Here is a 16,531-nt window from a genome sequence, read left to right as displayed (position 1 = left end):
CATTACTTTTCCAACAAAGGTCTGTCTAGTCAAGGCTATGGTTTTTCCAGTGGTCATGTATGGATGTGAGAATTGGACTGTAAAGAAAGCTGAGCGCTGAAGAATTGATGCTTTTGAACTGTGGTGTTGGAGAAGACTCTTGAGAGTCCCTTGGACTGCAAGGAGATCCAACCAATCCATCCTAAAGATCAACCGTGGGATTTCTTTGGAAGGAATGATGCTGAGGCTGAAACTCCAGTACTTTGGCCACCTCATGCGAAGAGTTGACTCATTGGGAAAAACTCTGATGCTGGGAGGGATTGGGGGCAGGAGGAGAAGGGGACGACAGAGGATGAGATGGCTGGATGGCATCACTGACTCGATGGACGTGAGTCTGAGTGAACTCCGGGAGTTGGTGATGGACTGGGAGGCCTGCCGTGCTGCGATTCATGGGGTCGCAAAGAGTTGAACACGACTGAGCGACTGAACTGAACTGAAGATTTGTTCTCTGAGGACTGAGTCTGAGTTATGTGTGATGAGGACAGAATGAGAGAGACTGCTTGGGAAGAGAGGTCCCAGGGCTATAAAGAGACTTGCATTTTTGCTAACAAAAATAAACTTTTGCTCTAGATAGCTTACTACCTTTATGATAGATTCTTAGTCACTTGTGGGCTCCAGACCCTAGCTGCCAATTTAGTATTGTTTATCTTATTCATTTTAGTTATGTTTCTCCCCATCGCAGTGGAAATAAATGTTCCTGTTCCTGGGCTCTTTGGATCATGGTCTCCCTATAAATGTTGATGGTATATCACGTGTGTATTTTCTAGTTAACTTCTATTAATAACTGAAAGTCTAGAAAGATGCAAATGTGGCCCGATCCCAAAGTAATCCCTCTCCCTTGATATGTAACATGTATTAAATGGTAAAAGAATCACTTTGGGAGTTACAAATTTCTTTGGACTTAGGTTTATTTGTAAAATGAAAGGCTGAATCTCTGAATACATCTATGTGATTCTGAGCTATGTATGGCATGTGACTCTTGGACAGGCTAGTATTTGTGGGAATCTGTATACATCTATCAAAATTAATATCTCTATCTAAGAAGCCACATATTATTTCATTACACACCCAAAAAAGATGTAGGTTAGTAAAGATGTGGATTTTTAAATATATTGTAGACTCTTGCGCTTTAACAGAGACACGGACTTCTGCTTCTTACTGGATGTGTACTTATATACAAGTTACTGTGAAAACAAGCTGAGAGGATGCTCCTGTGTGTAAAGTGCCTAGTACATCCTTATGACATATTCATTAATGAATGTTAGTGCTTTTCTTGTTGTATAGGACAAGAGAAATGCCTTCTGGAAAGCTAATACTGAAAATGTTGGAAAATATTTTAAATTTTATATAGCTGACTAAATTACCAAGTAAGGTATTTATAACAAATTAAAAAAAAAAAAACATGAAAAGGACAGCTTTATTTTACATGAACAACTTTGGTACTAATTATTAGTTTCACATTAAATCTAATGTGATACTGAAATTCTTTTCATGTTGAAAGATTTTAGAGAGACTGCATGTCCTGTTGAGAAGGAAATAACTTCTAATAAGAACTGATTAGTCTGAATCAAGATTACTTTTGCATGTGTTAATTATACATGGTTCCTAGGTGGGTAGCATCATCACACTATTTAGTGGATACCTTTGTTAAGTGACAAGATGTAAGAAGGAAAAAAAAAACTGTAGCAAATGATCAGGTAACACCACTTCTTACTTTAAAAAATTACAATTCTCAATGCCATTTCAAACAGCAAACTTTCATTATATATGTTTCTGTTAATTTGTAATATCAAAAAGCCTATCTTTTTTTTAAGTTTCAGTATAAGATTAATACAAATTGAATGATAAATTGTTAGACATAATTTGTATAATTTGTGCTTTTCTAGCTGAAAGGGTTTTTACCATGTAGTCAAATACATTTATTCAAAAAAGGAGAGATATAGTACATTATAATTCCAAGGAAATTTTTATATTAGAATGCTAACTTTTTGGCTTAAATTGGAGTTTCATTTAAAATCTAAACAAAGAAGTTCACGATCAAGGCCAAAATCTTGTCTATATTACCATACATATCTAATTATATGTTATTTTAAGCTTATTTATTTTAAACCATGATTACAGAGTAACATATGGGAATATATTAAAGGCATAGTCTTATTATAATTACTGGACTTTTGGTCTAATTCTCCACAACTTTAAAATAGTATTGCAATATGAAACAACAGAATTGTATTTATTTAGATAAAAACAAGATCTGAACTGAGTCCTTCATTGTATTTTTCTAAAGAACTTCTCATGAGCAAGTATCAATATCATATAGCTGGAGAATCATTCATTATATTATTGAAATGAATTTTTTCTTTAACTATATCCCAATATTTTGAGTATGTATGAGTTTCAGGCCAACTGCAATTAAACTATGAATTTAGATATTATCTTGACTACAACATTAAACACAACTAAGATTTTCAGGTAAACACGTTTACAAATCATATTGCCATTGTGTAATGAAGCCATTCTCTGAAGATTAAAAGTTCTGCTTGTTTGGAAAAATCAGTTAGGTCTTTTTATGCAATTGAAGTTCTGCTTTCCTTCTAAACGTTCCTTTACTAATTTTTCTAAAGAGAAAAGATGCTCATCTGCATCTTCTGGCACAAGGCTTCTCATAGAATTTGCAAGTTCAAAAAGATATTCTGTATTTTTTCCACTTGGACCAGCTGCATTAAAAATTTGTTCAGCGATGTCTTCCAGAGGTGCAGGACCAAGATAATTAGGATTATCACGTGTTCCAATATATAGCAACACACTGAATGGTTCTGTTGTGGAATCTTTTGGATAAAAAATGACTGTTGTGGTCCTGTAGCCTCCTTTCTCTCTGAAATCAAGGTATGCTTTTACTTCTTCTTCCTTTCCTACTGGCAGTTTGTAAGCAACACCCCATACAGAACCCTGTTGAAAAATGAAAAGAAAGTTTTATGTAGTATTTACAAGGCTAAAATAGGTGAAGATAGATTATGAGCTAGAAGGTATCTTCTATATTCTTAGAAATCAGTGCAGTTTTGCTTCCCTTAATGTGCAATGAAGAGGTATATACTAAATAATAAAGGAGATAAGCATTTTAAATTCTTCAGTCTGAATAATTAATTTCCTTATATACCAGGATATTTTTCTTTGTTTAAATTTTTAAAATTATGTCTTTTACCTAATGGGACTGAAATGAAAAATATCAGATCTTCATTTAGTCATTAAAAATATAGTTCTAAATCTTTAATCCATAAGCATTTCACTGATAGTATGCTGAAACCCACTGGAGTGGGTTGCCATTTCCTTCTCCAGTGAATCTTCCTGACCCAGGGATCAAACCAACATCTGCATTGATAGGTGGATTCTTTACTGCTGAGCCACTAGGGAAGCCCTTAAAATATATTAGTTGCTCCCTGGTTTGCAAAAAGAGTTCTACATTTTTTGTTATTATTATTTTTTAACACTAAAAGCCATTCACTTTTATTAATAATCATGTATTGATTTCACACATAGTTGAAATAAAACCTTTAACAATCCACGGTATGATCCATGATTAAATACACATCAAAAGTACAGAGATATTCATTTTTTTATATAATGATGTGAGATTTGTGACTTTCACGGCTTACCAAACAAAGCCTAGGAAGCACTTAGCAAGCATGATATACACTAATTCCATGCCTTTTCCAGGAGGGGTTTCTAATTCTAGGTTGCTGCTAAGTCACTTCAGTCGTGTCTGACTCTGTGCAACCCCATAGATGGCAGCCCACCAGGCTCCCCCCGTCCCTGGGATTCTCCAGGCAAGAACACTGGAGTGGGTTGCCATTTCCTTCTCCGAGTTCTGTATTTTAAAAGCTCTGTAATAAAGTAATCAACTATTAAGGCAGTAGGTTCATTTATTTGTTCATTTCTTCACTGAGTAAACTTTCAAATATCCTTAGTAAATTATTCCATCCAGAATAGTAAATGGCAAACTCTTTGTCTAGGGAGCCTATGAACAGTGTCAGTAAAAGCAATGTACTTTAGCTGCAAAGATTTTTTGCAGTATCAGTAAAATATCTGTGATACAAGCAAGATTTATAGTTTGTAACACATTTTTTAGTGTCTTGACAACTTTTAATTATTAAACTTCAGGTTGCTAAGTATCTTGACTAAATTAACATTCTATAGGAACAAAGTACCTTTTATTACCTCTAATTAGGAGTTTTAGTTACCAGTTTGGAGCCATTTTTTATGGATGTTTTTCCTAATGTAAGTTATGAAAGCATTTCATAATTTCACCATTATTCATCTGCTGTTGCTAGCTGCTTGATTTTTATTATTTTTGCTGCTTTGATTTTTATATATCAAAGTCCTTTCTAAAGTTAAATACTTCACAATGTAAAATTTGGATCTCAATAAAATGATTGAAAATATTTAAGAAACAGAGAACTATCAAATAAGTTTTCTAGTACTCCATACTTTTTAAAAAACCTGTTGTGCTATCGATAAGATTAGGCAGTAAAGAAAGTGATAATTCATGACTGAGATTTTTGCTGAAATATTAGACTCCTAGCAAATGTGAGGAAAGCTTTAAGGCTTTCATTTAATTCTTTGTGTTCATCTGGCTGTCCGTGGGTTGGCTCCATTAATGTCAAAGTGAAGTCGCTCAGTCATGTCTGACTCTTTGCGACCCTGTGGACTGTAACCCAGCAGGCTGCTCAGTCCATGGGATTCTCCAGGCAAGAATACCTGAGTGGGTTGCCATTTCCTTCTCCAATTTATGTCAAAGGAGACCATAAAATTCTCAGTCAACAAACTCATCAAGAAGGGAAAAATGAGACTATGCGCCATTGGCTTTTCGTTGTCTACCCTGAATTCTGCATCCCAACTTTTCCCAGCACATAAGAAGAAATACAACTAATACAGAGACGAATTTCTAGGCTCAGTGTAGTTCAAATTATCTGTGATGACTGCTAATAAGATTTTACTGATTATTAAGACTGTGAAACATGTTAACACTTTATGATTAAAGACTATACAAAAAAGAATCATTATACCATACCGCAGGGTCTTCAACAAGAGTCACAACTCTTCCAGGCTGTTTTAAGAAAAGTAAAAAAAAAAAAATTTTTTTCCTGAATTAAAGTTCATTAACTGAGCATTAGCAACTTACTGTTGACATGGAATATTTTAACTTCATTTGTTTATACTGAGCACTTTTTAAAAAGTACTTATTTTTTATGATAAATTTTAAAGTGAATTAAAAGAATCTATCTTATCCAAACTATCTTGGCCTTTTAAAAAAATTCTCTTAAATTTGTGTATAATAGGTATATTGTATTCACTTAGAATGGATATATTAAAAAACACACCTGTGACTGAAATCAAAAGCAAAAGGAAGAAGCAACTATAATAAATATTCTTATCACTTTTTCCTCTTCAGGGAATAAAGATTGCTGTAGTGTTCCACTGAGGAACAAAACATGAAATTCCAGGGTACTTTCCTATAGAGAAGTGGTTCTCAAGTGTAGATAAAAATTACTTGGAGGTAGTTTCTGATTTTGTAAGTCTGGTACATTCTGAGAATTTGCTTTTTTTTTTTTTAATACAAGTCCTACCTAGTGTCAATGGTTGTGTATTTATTGACATTAGTGAGAAAGTTGTAAGCCACAACTTTACCTACTTGTATGCCTGCTGTGTGACACAGAGTGAACCTACACCATTCAGATATTTGTGCTATCCTCGTTTCTATATCCCTCTAGTCTTTGTCCATTTGTATAGATAATTTGTAATCATGGAACACATGGAATTTTGGATTATGTTTTTTAATTTAATTTTCCTGTTAGTCTTCTGATACTTATTAATAGGTGCATGATACTCTACCATCATCAGTGAGCTATAATTTAAACATCTTTGTACTGTTGGACATTTATATTTAGCTTTTTTTCTATTTAAGATAATGCTACAGTGAGGATACATATATTGATGGGGGTCATGTAGGAATTGCCGTATTACCTTCGATTTCAAAGTGATTTTGGAACTATTTATTGAATACCTATTCTTTGTTGGAGAGACGATAAAACTGATTCTGGTTTTTAAAAGCTTATATTGAAAGTCTGGAATATGAACTTATTAGCATATGAAATAGGTAGAGAATACTTAAGGGTTGTGATGTATGCTGTTTATTAAGTGAAGTAATAATTATGAGTCTTGGGTGGTCAGAAAGAAAGACACAATTCTGAGTAAGGGTCTAGAAGCAGAATTAAACCAGGCCAAAGTGTCTGACTTTAGCAGAGGCTTCTCCATGAATGGAAGATGATTCAGAAAGATAACTGGAGAAATAGGATAGAGTCAAATTTGAAAGCTGAAGATTGGAGTTGAAATTGGGGGACAATGGAGAAAACAAGCCACTGAAATTTGGGAGAAACAGGAAATGCGCTACTGTAGCACTCAAGTTAGTAGGTGACTGGCATGATAAAAGCAGATGCTTTGGCAAGATCAGTGTGTTAATTTGCTGTTCAGTCGCTCAGCTGTGTCTGACTCTTTGTGACCCCATAGACTGCAGCATGCCAGACTTCCCTGTCCTTCACCATCTCCCGGAGCTTGCTCAAACTCATGTCCACTGAGTCAGTGATGCCATCCAACCATCTCGTCCTCTGTTGTCCCCTTCTTCTTCAGCCTTCAGTTTTTCCCAGCATCAGGGTCCATCAATACAAGGATGTTCGTGGTGGTAAAGTATATAGCATGCACATTTAAGTGGGAAGGAGGTAGACTGTGAGCAAGTAATGTTTGTGGTCTGTGGGACAAGCTCTGCTTTCCACCTTTCCTTGCTTCCCCTTTCACCAGCTTAGTCACTAATTCTTGGTAGCTTTATCTTCCGATTATTTTCTAAATTTGTTTTCTCATCATTCTTTAGTTTCCTCAGGGTTTTCGCTCTCTGTCTCCAGTTTGTTCTACATGGCCCTAGGTTGACTTTTTGTTTGCAAAATTGGGTTTTGAGTTTTCCTGTGCTTTAAATTTTTCAGGGTTATAATATTCTACAGAATAAAAATTCCTTTGCATGAGTTAACTACAAACCTCACTTCTTACCACTTTCCTTCTCAAGCTGTAATGAATTATTTATAATTTTTCAGTTCAGTCGCTCAGTCGTGTCCAACTCTTTGCGACCCATGGACTGCAGCACGCCAAGCCTCCCTGTCCATCACCAACTCTCAGAGCTTGCTTAAACTCATGTCCATCCAGTTGGTGCTGCCATCCAACCATCTCATCCTCTGTTGTCCCCTTCTCCTCCTCCCTTCAATCTTTCCCAGCATCAGGGTCTTTTCACATGAGTCAGTTCTTCTCAGGTGGCCAAAATATTGGAGTTTCAGCTTCAGCATCAGTCCTTCTAATGAATATTCAGGACTGATTTCCTTTAGGATTGACTGGTTGGATCTCCTTGCAGTCCAAGGGACTCTGAAGAGTCTTCTCTAACACCACAGTTCAAAAGCATCAATTCTTGGCACTCAGCTTTCTTTATAGTCCAACTCTCACATCCATACATGACTATTGGAAAAACCATAGCTTTAACTGGACGGACCTTTGTTGGCAAAATAGTATCTCTGCTTTTTAATGTGCTGTCTAGCTTGGTCATAGCTTTTCTTCCAAGGAGCAAGTGACTTTTAATTTCATGGCTGCAGTCACCATCTGCAGTGATTTTGGAGCCCAAGAAAATAAAGCCTGTCACTGTTTGCATTGTTTTCCCATCTATTTGCCATAAAGTGATGGGACCTTTACAAACATTCATATCTTTGAATATACCAGTGCCCAGAGTGGAATGGTGGCTTCCCTGGTGGCTCAGACGTTAAAGAGTCCGCCTGCAATACGGAGACCTGGGTTTGAGACCTGGGTTCAATCCCTGGGTTGGGAAGATGCCCTGAGGAGGGTGTGGAACCCACTCCAGTATTCTTGTCTGGAGAATCCCCATGGACAGAGGAGCCTGGTGGGCTATAGTCCATGGGGTCGCAGAGTCGGACATGACTGGGCGACTAGGCACAGCACAGCATTGCACAGCAGAGTGGAATGCCCTTCTTTAGAATCCCTTGGATATCCTCCTGCCACTCTTTTTGTAAAGGCTTGGCTGTCTTTTCAGGCAACTTTGCAGCAGCTCCTTCTAAACTCTCATTGTACCTTTTCTCCTACAGCACTTATTAGGTATTGTTGTTTGCATAGGTGTTTCCCATTTATATGTGAGTGCTCAGTAGTAATTGTTGAAAGGGGGAGAGGTAGTAAAGTCCTTGATGTAGGTGATGACAATTGAAACAGAAAACAAAGAGCATATGTAGGGAATCATTAAGGGAAAATAGATGGGTCCCTTTGCTTATGGATGAAATACACATACACTGTTGACACTACTGATATATTTACCCAGAAATATTTTATAAAACTTAAGCTGTTTGTTCCTATTATTATTGGGGTAACAATGTTAATTTGTAAGTGTACTTAAATTTTGGGGGGAGGGCATTGAAACTGAAGAAGGGGTCTTGAAAGGTGAATAGGATTGGAGGATGTGAAATATGAGCCATGTTGGGTCCTTTCATTGGGTAATGATTCATGTTTCTGATCACCATCTAGAAATGTTAGAGATTTATAAATATTCATGATCATCTCTTGTGTTAAAATGTTTTCTCTTTTTGAAATTGAAATATATTCTTTCTGATGTGAACACTTTTTCACATTTAAATAAATCCTTAATTTGATAAGAAATTGCTAGTTTTGTTAGAAATAAATGAGATGCTTAATTAAACTTAGGAAGATATTAGAGTTTAATGAAGCTAAAAAGAAAGCATAATTAGGAAAGGAAGTAGGTTTGGCATTTTTCCTACAAATGTCACATTACAGTATGTGGAAATGAGTCCAACATTTGTTTAGTAACATCACATTTCATATGTACTGATGACTAGCTCACTAGGAGCGTATGTTTCTGTAAAAAACATAGTGCTAAAAAAAAACAAAAAAACAAAAAAAAAACAGTGCTATGTAGAATCTACATTATTCTGCTGATTTGCTAGGTATTTCTGTAGCCTTTTGTATTTCTGTTTGTCATACAGTTAGTATTTATATAAGGCTTGTGCTCTATTATAATAGAAAATGTGAAGTAAAATAATGTTCTTTCTGCTAAAAGCAGAACAGTATACTTAGAAAATGTTTAATGCTTTAGGTTTTCCTTCAATATGCTAGGATGGATTCTTTAAATAAAAATTGGTATCAAACTGTTAGCCATTGCAGCACCCCCGCCCCCAACTTTCCTACCTTATATTTTAGAATATTTAAGTAAAAAGAGATACTGACTTTTATAGCTACCTTCTTTAATATTTTATTAAAGATTCATGAATTGTTGTATTGACTTGGCAATTTCTTATCATCAGTTTGTTTTGACAGTGTACATAACTCAGTGTGCTGTGTAACAAACATTTTGGTTGAGAGTAGAGTACTGAAATATGCTGTTCTAACCATTTAAGTATTTAATACTTGGTTTTTTAAACTGAAGCCTAGTAAGGCATTCCTTTGCAGAATGGCAGTTGTAAACACTCATATCTGACAACTCAAAAGGCATTTTATTTAACTTTAAAGTCTTAAATGTTATTTTACAATATTCTTGGAGATAGTTTGGCCATGAAATCTCTTTTGGCCTGTAAATGTGCATTTGGTGGTAAATCACTACCCTGTTTTCAAGTCATTGTCTACCTTAAAGCCAGATTCTTAATTTACCAACTCTAGTTGAGGTAGAATAGCTTTCTTTTTTTTTTTTTTTATGATTTTAATGCTGTGTCTCATTTGTGAGCAGGTGCAAACTACAGCCTTCTTCTCTTCCCTTTTCCATGATGCAAGACAACAGGTATTTCTTTGGAATTAACCTCAATCTCTTTCTACATCTGATTTCTAGCATTTTAGATTTCCTGCTTTTGAGCCAGTATTAATTTTTTTTAAAGAAAGTGGTAAACTCATATAATTCTTAGTATTTTAGATAACATATAAGCAATTAAACATTTTGTACTCTTTTAAAAGTTAGCTATAATAAGTGTTCAACTTATCCAAATTATTACCCAAAATTTAGTTTTCCTTATGGATTACTTGTCTTGCAGACAAAAACGAGGCTGATTTGCATAAGCAGTGAGCTGTTATTCTCTGTATTTACAATGTATTAAGATAAATGTCCCTGCATAACTGACTGAAGAATGGATCAGAGAACTTAATTTCACATTTACAATTTAGAGGAGAACCATTGAAGAAAAAAACATTAATGTTGGATATAGTATTGGTACTGTGCTACTTAGGTACCAAAGCTGGACTCAACTTCTGAAGTACCTGACAACCAAGGTGATCAACATAAGTTCCTTTATAACCAGAGATAATTTTGGAAACTAGTTTTTCTGTGACCATAGATGTCATAAAACCTTTGGAAAGATAAAAAGAAATCCCAGAAATAACATGCACGTTTAAACTCAGACCAATAAAAATCTGGCAGAATGTAAAAATGCCAACAAACTTAATTGCTAAGAAGCTGAATTTACTAGTTGATTTTAGTATTTCAACTCCGTGGTGACAGGAAGGTTTATCTTCCCACCTTTTTGTGGCGGGGGTGGGGTTGGGGAGGGAGGGTAGCTGCCAAGAAATGGCAGGATCCCCTCTCAGCACGTCAGCCTTGTGGGAGCTTGTGCCCACGTTTCTTGCCTCCTCAAGAAGTAACTGCCACCAGCATCTCCAGCGGCTTCAAAAGGACTGCCCTTGGTTTAGGATCCCAGAGTCGGGGGCAGGTGGCCGAGGAAGGTGCACAGAGGTAGCAGCAGTATCCTTAACCTACTGACCTTCGGTGGTGGGGTGTTGAGTCCTGCAGAGCTGGACAAGGACTTGAGGAACAGTACTCCGGGGACAGTAAGTGTGGGGGACAGGTTGCGCCTCACCTTGCCAGGAACTCCGCGGTGGTCGGTGCTGCCCTGCCAGAAGCGCCTGCTGTAGCCTGAGATATAGCCAACCAGCTTGTCCTGATATGGGAAGTCCACCTTCCAGATGAGAGACCCGTAACCAAAAACCCACATCCTTCCCTTGCTTTTCCTCCGTGGTGGCTGGCGGTGGTGGCGGCGGCGGCAGCGGCCGTCCCCTCTTCGTGGTCTCTGAGCTGCTGTCTTGGAGGTGCTGCCGGCAAGAGTCTACGACTTTCCGGACGCAAGAAACCGGCTGCGTAGGCGCAAAGCCCGCACTCCCTTCTTGGGGGCGCAAAGCACACTGGGACTTGCAGTTCGCGGAACGGTTTCCTACTCTGTCTCAGTCAACGTTGTTGTTTTGTCTGCTTGCTTAGGGTATTTGGAAGCATTGATTTCCTCCCTGGTAAGCAATGGATTTTTCAGCAGCCTCTGTTTATCACCCTACCTTTCCGGAGGTGCGTGTGGTCAGAAGACTACAGTACCCACAATCCTTTTAGTGTGGCTTTAAGGTTGGGTGTATTTACTTTTTTCAAATGGGAGGAGGAGGGAGAGGGTGGGTATCTTGGGTGGCGTGGTCTAGATACACGGAGACGAACTGTTTATGGGCACCTTATGTGGCACGTAGAAAGACATTTCTTATGCTTTGAAAACTGGATTTCTGCCCATTTAACAAGAGCTAGGGGAATGCAAGCTCGGATTGTAATCTGTATTTGACTTTATTTACATTAAAAAAATCTTTTTTACCTTTCAAAAACAAAGTTTACTACAGAAGTTTTGTGGCTATGGAAGAGCTATCATTATTTCAGCAAAAACTGCTTATATATTAAAATTTTCTGTGTGAAACGATCTTAGTCATCTTTAGTATACTCAGAAACTCACTCAGAAAAATGTAGATAAATGTTTTTAGCTTGTGCATAGGCTTTGGAAGCCATATGTGGTACCTCCTGGGATCTGTGTACGTTTCTTTGTTGAAGAATTGAACAGATTTCATGAATTTATCCCACAGGTCAAGTATCCTAAAAAACGTTTTGATCTGCAGGTTAGAGCTGCTGCTCGGAAATACTGTTTAGGAAGCTCACTTGGGCCATCAAGGCCATGTTTATGTGAGAACAGAAGCTCAAGAAATGCTTGTTCTTTTTTATGTTTTATAGTCTTCAACTGTGTAAAAGAATACTAGAACATCCAGGTTCAAAGAGTATTATTTATACTCTTAAGAAGTCAGCAGAAAAATGTCACAAAGAAAAACTTAATTTAAGAGTAACCAGGTCTTAACTTTCTTCAAGTTGTGGTTTCACATTGCCTGGAATGGTTAGTTTCCCTCTCCCAATTTTTCTGTTAAATTTCAACATACAGAAAAGTTAGAAATATAGAGTATGGTGACCATTTATGTCCTCCACATGGATCCAATAATTAACATTTTGCCACAGTTGCTTTACCTTTTATTTCTCTTTATATACTTTGAAATGTCTGAAGCTGCTTGTGCTGTGACTTAACTGCTAAATAATTCTAAGAATAAGGACATTCTCTTAATAACCAGAGTGCCAATATTACATCTAAGAATAATTACATCGTCAAATATTTATTCTATGTTCAGATTTCCTTAAGTGCCTCAAAATTTATTTTTATAGCTGATATTTTACCAGTTTAGGTCCAGCTGAGGTATATTTATCATACATATTTGTTAGTACATTATATGTATTTTCTTTGTATTCTCTTTTAGTCTAGAACATAGGTTTTATTAAAAGAGATCTTTATTTATTTGCCTTGCTGGGTCTTGGTTGCACACATGGGCTCTTCAGTTTTGTTGAGACATGCAAAATATTAGTCACAGCATGTAGGATCTAGTTTCCTGAGTAGGGATTGAACTCTGGCACCCTGCATTGGAAACTTGGGATTTTAGCTACTGAACCAGCAAGGAAGTCCCTAAGTAAGATAAACAGTTTATTCATGTTAACTTGTTGTATTAAGGGTTGAAGAGAATGATCCTGCTATTATAGTACATTTCTTTTGGACTCTCTTTCTCTTAAGTACAAAGATATCCAGTTCTGTTAATTTTTTTTCAGATTACTGCATATTAATCTGGATCTATTAACAGTATTTGTAACTGTGAGAAAAGCCAGAAGGGATGCTTACCTGTTTTTACTTGAATGCTGTTTTTAATGTCTTTGGAATAGTATTCTTGTATGTGTGTGTGTGTGTGATTTTCCTATGTAGAAAAAAGTTTTTTTCTCTTAGATGAATATGTTTATAAATTGTCCTAAAGTGTGTGATTTGTTCTTTTTTGTGAAACTTGGATGTAATGGCCCTCGCTACAAGTAGTGTGGTTCAGAAATGTACAGTTTAGCATTCAAGATTCTCCATAATTTGGCTACCTCTGTAATCTCAGTTTTCTACTGTGTACCTAATCCTTCCAAAGTGAATTGATTGCTTCCTTTACTCACTGGACCTTACTCACCCTTGCTTGTTCATTTCCATAAGTTTAGTTATGTTTTTTTCCTTCTGTCTAGAAATGCTCTTTTGCATGTTATCTCAGTGTCACAGCCTCCCTTATCTTTTAGGTACAGCTTGAAGTAGTTTTCCCCTGCTTTGACTACTCATGACTCTCTCTCTATACTTCTCTTATGGCGCTTTCTGTTTTCTATTTTGAATCACATATATTTATTGTTTCTGTGAGATGGTACATAACGAGATAGAGTTTATGTCTTTGTGATCTTATATTCTCCTTATTGCTGATCATTTAATTGGTGTTCAGTAAATAATTATTAACTGAATAATTAAATGTTCTGTAGTAAATATCTTCACTTTCTTAGTAATGGACCAGTTGATTCAATCAGATTAAATCATAGCTAACATTAGCTCTCTATAGAATCAGTTCCTGCAGATACAGTTTTAATATTTAAATATGACCATTGTGTGTGTGCGCAGTCGCATCTGACTTTTCGCGACCCCATTGACTGTAGCCTGCCAGGATCCTCTGTCCATGGAATTTTCCAGGCAAAAACACTAGAGTGAGTTGCTGTTACCTGCTTAAAAGGATCTTCCCAACCCAGGGATTGAGCTGAGTCTCCTGCATGTGAATCCTGCATTTGCAGGCGGTTTCTTTACCTCTGTGCCATGCCACCTTGGAAGCCCCAAATATGACCATGCTACTACTGCTAAGTCATGTCAGTCGTGTCTGACTCTGTGCTACCCCATAGATGGCAGCTCACCAGGCTGGATTCTCCAGGCAAGAATATGGAGTGGGTTGCCATTTTCTTCTCCAGTGTATGAAAGTGAAAAGTGAAAGTGAAGTGGCTCAGTCATGTCCAACTCTTCGTGATCCCATGGACTGTAGCCTACCAGGCTCCTCCGTCCATGGGATTTCCCAGGCAAGAGTACTGGAGTGGGTTGCAATTGCCTTCTCCAAAATATGACCATGCTGCTGCTACGTCGCTTCAGTCGTGTCCGACTCTACGCAACCCCAGAGATGGCAGCCCATCAGGCTCCCCCAACTCTGGGATTCTCCAGGCAAGAACACTGGAGTGGGTTGCCATTTCCTTCTCCAATGTATGAAAGTGAAAAATGAAAGTGAAGTCGCTCAGTCGTGTCCGACTCTTAGCAACCCCATGGACTGCAGCCTACCAGGCTCCTCCATCCATGGGATTTTCCAGGCTAGAGTACTGGAGTGGTTGCCATTGCCTTCTCCAAATATGACCATAGATACGTTTAAATTTTTCTAGCAGTACAAGAAATACTGTGTATGTTTACTTTTAACCTCTTTGCTCAAATCCACCTTTCTGATTAAATTATTTAGAATATGGCTCTAGAAACCTTTTTACCCATACTGGACTAGACATGTTGTTAGCATTTCCTGAACTACCTCCTAAGATCTTTAGAAAAACTGAAGGAAGGATGAAACTGAAGTGTTACTGAGAAAGGGCTACCCCTTGGGAGATAACCATTGCCCTGAAATCCTGGGTCTTAGCCTAATCTGCCTCATAGCTTGACTAACAAGAAATCGTCTTTGTAAGAGTCACATTCTGAGCTATATAGGACACTGACTCCAGGGGAACTTGAGATGAACTTTGAAGGGAGATTGTGAGAAGAGGGCAGTAATTCTGTGAAAAACTTTCTGGGCTAGTGTAGAAAAGCTGAACCCATCTTTTTATGATGCTCTTTGTTCATTTTAGCATATTCGGTCAGTGGGGCTGTTTGGTCAAGGAAAGAGAACCTGAGAGTTTCGCTCCTTCTGGAAAGGACTTGCAGGTGCAGAAAAACTAGAATTACTGCTTATTTTTGTTCTTTAAAAAAAGTCTTTCACTTCTTTCTGTTTTTTTTTTTTTTGTGTGTGTGTGTTTAGCTTTTTCCTGTAAAGGGCTATGAAATTAATTCTTGAAGCTGAATGTTGCTGGTAGTTAAATGGCCATCCCTACACAGTAGAGTATACATTTGGGGTTAACTGAGGGCCTTATGCTTTCTCATCAGTAGCATTCCAATGATTGTATTTTGTTGGAGTCTGAATGGAAGAAGAAGGCTGCAGGAAGAAGTTGTTCAGACAAGGAGTGATAGAACACTTTAAACTCCCTTGATACCTTTAATATGAGCACTCTAAGGAATCCTACCCCAAACAGAGAGACTTCCTGGTTTAGTCTAGCAGAGGTGATGACATGGCAGGTTGCTATCTCTACTGAGATAGCATAGAAGTTGATAGCATAGAAGATAGCATAGTAGATAGCATAGAAGCTGAGGCTCTTCCTCAGCAATTATGTAATAGATGCCACAGATCAGCTGTGATCTTTTAATAATTAGGAGTACAGTATTTATTAATGATAGTGTTTTCTTTCTACCTTGTTTTGTAGATTGGTCAAAAGAATGGATTTTACAGAGGCATATGCTGATACATGCTCCACGGTTGGACTTGCTGCCAGAGAAGGCAATGTTAAAGTATTAAGAAAACTGCTCAAAAAGGGGCGTAGCATTGATGTTGCTGATAACAGGGGATGGATGCCAATTCACGAAGCATCTTATCACAACTCTGTAGAATGTTTGCGGATGTTAATTCGTGCAGGTAAAGTTAATTCACCGTATGAAAGGCTGGACTTACAAGCTGTATTAATAAAAAAAGTGGTAATACGTGACTTACTAACAGTAATATTTGTTTACCTTTCTGTAGTCATACAGTGACTGCCTCTGTGTTATTAAGAATGTTTAGATTGCCCACCTTGAATTATGTAAGTATGGTGTTCCAGCTACACATCTATAAATGTTGTCCTTTATATGTAGGTGCTTCTGCCTGGCTGATTTTTCTTGCTAAGCTAGGTGATATGGCAAAAGTATCTGCTGTTTTAATTTAAGTATTTGGTAGTTACTGGTTATGTTTATTTTTTATTCTTTCTCCAAAGAAAAAGAGCAGTGCTGCTGAAATTGAGGGTGTGAGTATATTAGTCTTTTTTAGAAATACTTTATGGTTTCCTTAATTTTGGGACTCAGCAATTAATTTGCTTTTATATTTAATGAGATACAGAAGAGAGCAGGACGGACAA

The 16,531-nt window shown here is 37.2% G+C and overlaps 2 protein-coding genes across 10 annotated transcripts in view; one reads left to right on the top strand and one right to left on the bottom strand.

Moving 5' to 3' along the window:
- The window catches only part of ASB3 (ankyrin repeat and SOCS box containing 3), a 118,352-nt gene that overhangs the window by 18,039 nt on the left and 83,782 nt on the right, over positions 1-16,531 (top strand). For 3 of the 4 annotated variants that reach the window (XM_070798654.1, XM_019970132.2, XM_070798655.1), the window contains exon 2: positions 15,848-16,056. In XM_070798654.1, coding sequence (XP_070654755.1) covers positions 15,861-16,056 — 196 coding nt within the window. In that variant the 5' untranslated portion in view covers positions 15,848-15,860. Of the gene's footprint in view, positions 1-11,329; positions 11,413-15,847; positions 16,057-16,531 lie in introns of those variants that run through there. The other variant, XM_070798656.1, reaches the window with a different exon arrangement.
- Positions 1,439-11,268, bottom strand: CHAC2 (ChaC glutathione specific gamma-glutamylcyclotransferase 2). 6 transcript variants are annotated; one of them, XM_019970135.2, is made up of 3 exons: positions 10,893-11,268; positions 5,108-5,143; positions 1,439-2,988 (listed from the first exon to the last, which is right to left on the bottom strand). In XM_019970135.2, the coding sequence occupies exons 1-3, from the start codon at positions 11,121-11,123 to the stop codon at positions 2,593-2,595; spliced, it is 663 nt and encodes a 220-aa protein (XP_019825694.1). In that variant the 5' UTR covers positions 11,124-11,268; the 3' UTR covers positions 1,439-2,592. The 6 variants fall into 6 exon arrangements, with proteins under 6 accessions (XP_019825694.1, XP_019825696.1, XP_019825698.1 ...); XM_019970137.2 differs by having other exon boundaries at positions 10,989-11,268; XM_019970139.2 differs by having other exon boundaries at positions 5,103-5,143; positions 10,989-11,085.

Source organism: Bos indicus, chromosome 11 (assembly GCF_029378745.1).
Source record: "Bos indicus isolate NIAB-ARS_2022 breed Sahiwal x Tharparkar chromosome 11, NIAB-ARS_B.indTharparkar_mat_pri_1.0, whole genome shotgun sequence".
NCBI lineage: Eukaryota > Metazoa > Chordata > Mammalia > Artiodactyla > Bovidae > Bos > Bos indicus.
Note: the sequence above shows the minus strand (reverse complement) of the source record. Positions and strands in the feature narration are given on the sequence as shown.